This window comes from Camelina sativa, chromosome 17, assembly GCF_000633955.1.
Source record: "Camelina sativa cultivar DH55 chromosome 17, Cs, whole genome shotgun sequence".
In the NCBI taxonomy this organism is placed as follows: domain Eukaryota; kingdom Viridiplantae; phylum Streptophyta; class Magnoliopsida; order Brassicales; family Brassicaceae; genus Camelina; species Camelina sativa.
Genome location: NC_025701.1, coordinates 4,820,798 through 4,826,762, shown reverse-complemented (window position 1 = coordinate 4,826,762; position 5,965 = coordinate 4,820,798). Strand labels below are relative to the sequence as shown.

General features: G+C 44.2%; 1 protein-coding gene across 1 annotated transcript; it reads left to right on the top strand.

Annotated features, from left to right (window-relative positions):
* Positions 2,665–5,328, top strand: LOC109129864 (uncharacterized protein At3g60930, chloroplastic-like). Its single transcript, XM_019238842.1, has 6 exons — positions 2,665–2,764; positions 2,852–3,481; positions 3,595–3,843; positions 3,936–4,199; positions 4,274–4,401; positions 4,558–5,328. The coding sequence occupies exons 1-6, from the start codon at positions 2,665–2,667 to the stop codon at positions 5,326–5,328; spliced, it is 2,142 nt and encodes a 713-aa protein (XP_019094387.1).

Below are 5,965 nucleotides of genomic sequence, written 5' to 3'. Positions count from 1 at the left end.
TTTTTTTTTTTTTTTTTTTTTTTGACAACGGGCTTGATAGATTTATAAGTATAAAAACAATAAAATGGTTAAAAATTATCAAATCAATTGAAATTCATATAAAATATGAAGGGTGTAAATTTATAATTCTAACAGTTATGAAAATAGAATTATTATTGAAATACATCATATTTTGCTGATGATGGAAAGTTCATAATTTATGCAATTATATCATATTTTACCATCTATATTATTAAATAATTTATATTAGGGCAATTGACAAAAATAACACTATTTTAAATTTTTCTTCCACAATTAGCACATATTTTTAAATGTTCCAAAACTAGCACAAAATTATATCTTATTAAAAAATATTAATAAAATTAAAACAGTGTCGAAGTGACATTGCATCTACCGCATGTTCTCTCTCACTCTTCCTTTTCTCTGATTCCAAACCTAACCGATGATGGTGTTCCACTGATGAACCAATCAGATCTGAATCGAAGATAAGATAAGAGATCGGTTGAGAGAGAAAACTGAGAAATAAGAGAAAAGAATATCTTCATGCATCTCTAATGGAAAATTTGAAGTCGAATCTGAGGTTACAGAAGAAGAGAAGGAAGAAACGGTATATTAGGAAGAAGAAGAAGATAACTCCAGTGGTGGTCATATTAGAAAGAGCTGAACAATAATTAATTGTGATTAAACGTGATTGTTCTGGGTACAAAAGACAATCATATTTGATTGAGAAACAAAGACAAATACATGAGGATCTGTTGAAGAGTAGAAGGAAAGCAGTTAGATTTTGATTGGAGCTTTTGTTTCTTGTTGCAGAATTTATCTTTTTGATACTCTAATGAGATTTTTGCTGGTGAAATTAGAGACTACAATATGTGTACAAAGCTATTTGGGGTCAATGAAGATGAAAAGAGTATAAGTGATTCAGAAGAAGGAGAACAAAAAAACATGATGTGAACCTTCCTGAATCTATTTTCTGGTATATGGATTTCATTTGTCTTTGTGCAGATGCAACTCGAGTCTTGGTAGAATCCTTCTATTGATCATGCAACTTGAAAAATGAGCACCCAACACTCCTTGATAATTTAGGAAGAAATACACGAAATTCAGGAAATATTTCTTAAAATTCAGGATGACATTCATAAAAAGTTAGGATTTGAGAATATTGCGAATAATGCCATGAACAGTAACATTGTTTCTCTCCAATGCCACTTACCCATTTCTCTTCTCCCGCCTGCCACAAAGAGATTGTGATAATACTATTATGCCCTTCTCCATTCTTTCTATCCAATATTCTCGAAATTTAATAGTGAAGAAAAATAAAGAGATCTCGACTGGTCTTCCTCGTTCTCTTCGTTTTCTTCTCACAAAATCAGAGATCTCGACAAGTCCTCCTCGTTCTCTTCTCACAAAATCAGAGATCTCGACTGGAAGTGATGAATTTCATTATCCAGACCCTTTGTCGGGCCAATGCTCCTCCTTTGCCTTCAGCCACCGCGAGGGGGGGGAGTTCCAGAATTGCGTTCCGATCTGCAGCCACCCGACGCTTGGTATGATTTTAACTGAAACTGATCTTAATCGTTTTTTCCTCTTGTTTTCTTCTATTTACCCTAACTTTTATTGTTTCAGTCATGACTTGGACTTACTAGATGTCGATATTATTAAGGGAGATCTTACGAACGCCGCTGGACAGAGGTAAATCTGTTGTCCATCCACCATCACTTGTCCTCTGCGTTATTTGGTTTTTGATGGTTGTTATGTTGGAAAACTGTTAGGGTAGACGAAGCATAATTGCGATGTCCATCCGTATTTACTCGAATTAAACGTCAACCAAAAAAAACGTTTTCCACTAATATTGTCTATCACCACGACCCATTCTATTGTCTACACATATCGTGTATGCCTAGAAGAGCCTAGATAGACCATATTTTGTTATTTACTCATCTTGTTGTCCACCAAACATGTCCGTCTAGTCATAAGGCACATCATATTGTCTACCAATAATGTGTTAGACTTGAAGAGCCTTGATAGACCAATTTAGTTGTCTATCCATTCTGTTGTCCACTTATATTATGTATTACTAGAAAAGACTAGATAGACCAATTTTAGTTGTTTACTCATTTTGTTGTCCACCATGTGAGAACTGAGAATGAGCTTCTCCTTCCGAAGTGATTTAAATGTGGAGGAGCTTATCGCCGTAAAACAGTTCTGAACTGAATTGAAAGAGTTTGAAAGTTTGAATTTGTATTGCTATTTTCCGGAAAATATTCTTGGATCCTTTACAAGTGACACCCCCCTTACATATTTATATCGACCCATTTATTACCCAATTAATGCAGAATTAATAGGACGCGATCCGCGCAGCCTAATTAATCCTCTTGAATGCGGGAATCTTTGACCGGGCCCGAGCTGCGAGCTGACGAGCACGAAACATCTCCGCGCTCCCTTCCTTTCTCCAGGCCTGATGGGCCGATCAATAATACCCTCTTGGCCCATTAGGCAAGCCCGACCTAGGCCCTCTTGCCTATTGCCCGAGATGACAGATCGTGGGTACAACAGTTGCCCCCCAAGTCTCCCGAGCTGAACAGTTCGGGAGACTTTTAACCTTCAAGCGATCAACTTCGGGAAACTGAATATTCCCCATATCCCCACGATTTGATCGTGATAATGATGGGATTTGCCTTCCCGAACAAGCCTCGGGGCCCACTAGGTGGCGTGTTGGTTATAAGAGAGAAAGAGAACGGTGTGAGACCTTTCACTTCCCCAGGTAATCACTGCTTCCTTGTTCCGTGTATAAAGGTAAACTCGACTTCTCTCTCACCCTTATTTTTCAATCGTGCTTTTCTGTTCTTAGACTCTCTCTCTTTTCCCTGTGAACTTCTTTACTTTCGCCGGAAAGTTCTTCAACTTCCTTTTTCTTCTCACACTAATCGCTCGAAGAGTATGTCTCCTCCGAAATCTTCGTCGGGTAAAACCGCGAAACCCCTGATTACGGGCGTTTACGGCCCTCACCCACCGTTAATTCTCTCGGCGGAGAATATAGCCGAGTTTAGAGGGTCCACTGGGATTCCACCGGAGATTGAAATTAAATTCCCGGGGGCTCACGAATCACCGAAAAATCCTCCCCCAGGGTATTGCTGCGCGTTTGAGATATTCTTCTCTGCGTGCGGTCTGTCGTTTCCTCTCCCCGAACTTATCGTGAAGATGATGTTCGAACTGGGCTTCGCTCTCCCCCAGATGTGCCCGAACTTCGTCCGAAGCGTCATGTGTCTTCAAACTCTGGGGGAGGAGTTCGACTACAAACTATCCCTAGCCGACTTTCTTCAAGTGTACACGGTGAAGACTGGTCGGACCAAGGGAACGCTCTATGTAAGTCCGCTTTCCGGACTGAAGGTCTTTGACGACCTTCCCGAGAAGGATGAGAAGTGGCGGAAGTCGTATTTTTTCTTCCCGGTCAACGAGCTCACCTTCGGCCACCTCGCAAGTTCACACATATTAAGGTGGACTTCGAAAATTGGTAGAACGGTGCTCTTAGCCAGGTGTCCTTAATATACTATTTTCCTTTCTGTTACTTACTCCTTGTCGTTCTTGTCCCAGATCACTTCGAGCGCGGATTGCTTTGCCCTACATTTGTTGAGTTCTTCTCGAGGTTTTGCAGCCAGGGTCAGATCGCCTGGGACTCCTTTTCGTGCGAAAGGATTAGAGAATCCACAGCGCGGCTCAGGAGTCGTTCCCTCGTTTGCTCCGACCCCATAAGCGTTTCGGAGATGAATTACAGAGAGGAACGGGCTTGCCGAATAGCCAAGAAGGAGGCGAAGTTGAACATGGCGGCAGCGCTCGCTGAGGGCAAAGCTCGCCCCCTACTGGTTCTTCCGAGCTGCCTGCGGGGGCCTCCGAACCTCTGCCCAGTTCGTCCGAGCCTGCCGTAATTGTTGTAGCTGATTCCAGTGACGAGCCGCGGGAGGTTATAACTCCCCCCGCCGAGGTCAGTTCCCAGCGGGCGGACTCATCCAAAAAGAGGAAGGAACCTGAGACTTCCTCGCCTCTTCGCGAGAAGAGCCGAGCTTGGACTGGTTCGTCAGGAGACGAGCGAAGTAAGTCCAGCTCGAAAGATAGGGGTCCTTCCTCAGAGAGGAGATCTAAGGAGTCCGGGGATTCCTCTGGCAGGCCGCCTTCAAAGGAACGTCGTTCCTCCCCCCGAGGTAATGATAACTCGAGGTTTTTTGTTTGTTGGGTCTCGGGGACCAAGTAGAATGACATCGTTCGTCCATTTCAGTTCCCCCTGCGTCCCCAGCTGATCTGATGAGGAGTTACACTCGGCCAGGAGTTCGGGTTCCGGCGTTTGCGGACATGTCCGAACTCAACCGTTCGAACTTCCTCCGCTTCGCGGACAAGATTGGCGAGGTTAGTGACACATGCTTCCTCAGCTTTTTTTTTTTTTTAATTATTTACCACCTTCGCCGTTTTTAACGAACTGCGATTTCCCAGCTAATGATCGAGTTCAACTCCTCGGTAGCGTCTTATGAAGATCAGCTCTTTGCCTCTCCTTCATCTTCCTAGGTGGGCCTTCTCCGGGAAAAGATTGCTGACCTGGAAGCCCAGGTGAAGGAGTATGCCAGACTAGAGGCCGAGAACGCTGCTACCATGGAGAAAGCCGAACAAATCCGGGCTCGGATGAAGAGAGCCGAGGTACAGGTGCTCGACCTCGGAATTGCCAACGAGGACCTTCGAGACAAGCTAAAGAAGGCGGGGGACCTTTACTACGAGGCCGCAGAGGATGCGAAGGCAGCAAGGAGTAGGTTGCACGAGATCGAACTCCGTAATCAGCTACTCGAGGCTGGCAACAGCTGCGAGATTGAGAGGGTGCGAAGGGAGGACAGGCAGGCAATGAGGCAGACTCTCCGTCCTCTGGTCGAGGAGGTGAAGGTCACCTTCGAAGAGAGGGAGAAGCTAGCCCCGCTTCAGATCCGAGCTGCCGAGATCAGGGCTAACCGGATGCTGGTCGAAGAGATCTCTAGGGGCGAGATCCAAGATATGGAGGCCGAGCTCGGACTCCGGATGCTGGTCGAAGCTGACGAGAATGTTTCTAAGGTAACTCCCCGTGAACTCGACCTCGCTGCATTCTCAAACCTTTTGGCGGATACGCCCGATCTCTTATGCAACGAGCACCCGCTTAGCGTCACAATCGATGAGTCCGGCACTAACCTCGGGCAACTCTCGAATCAGGGGATGGACGACTATCTGGCGACCACCAGGTCGGAAGGGGAGCTAGCGGAGATGGGCTTGGCCCTTTCCGAGGCGGCGTCTGATCCTGCCCCTCCAAATCAATAGTTCCTATTCTGGGGTTGTCTTGGCACGAGTTGCCCCCCTGTTTTGTAGTACTTATTTTTAGACTTGCTTCGGAGTGTTTTGGTCATGGTGACCGCTCCGTATGAACTATTTGTTTTTTTGTTGTGTCATCTTTTGTTTAATGTGAACTAAATTTCCATAATCTTTTGTTTGAAAAGATGGTACGAGCAGAAATGAACGCGAAGTGAGAACTTCGGTTAAATAGTTCGAAAAAATGACATCCCAACTTTTATAAGTAGAGCTGGGTACGAAGTGATTACTTCGGTTTAGATAAGAATTTTGCAAAACTGAGCTTTGGCTTTAAGTAAAGCGGAAGACGAAGTGAGGACTTTGGTTTAGAGTTTTCGCAATATTTAGCTTTAAAGTAAAGCTGAGTACGAAGTGAGAACTTCGGTTTTAGGCTTGCGAAGTTGGACTTCGGCTTAATATGATAGATGCGAAGTCAGACTTCGGCTTTCTTTTTTAACGAACCATTATTAATAAAAAAGTTTAAGAAAACTTTAAATTTTATTAATATGGATAGCTGGACCCGAAGTGGGCTGCCTACGTACCCTTATCGGGATCAAGCCAAATCGTAGTTCGATACAAATAAATTAGCTGTGAAAGAGTTTAAGGTGTA

Excerpts from the sequence above, each read along its gene's own strand:
- LOC109129864 (XM_019238842.1), top strand. The coding sequence starts at position 2,665 with ATGATGGGATTTGCCTTCCCGAACAAGCCTCGGGGCCCACTAGGTGGC. Across the intron at positions 2,765-2,851 it reads GAGACCTTTCACTTCCCCAG|ACTCTCTCTCTTTTCCCTGT; the intron begins GTAATCACTGCT and ends TTCTGTTCTTAG. Across the intron at positions 3,482-3,594 it reads CACCTTCGGCCACCTCGCAA|ATCACTTCGAGCGCGGATTG; the intron begins GTTCACACATAT and ends TTCTTGTCCCAG.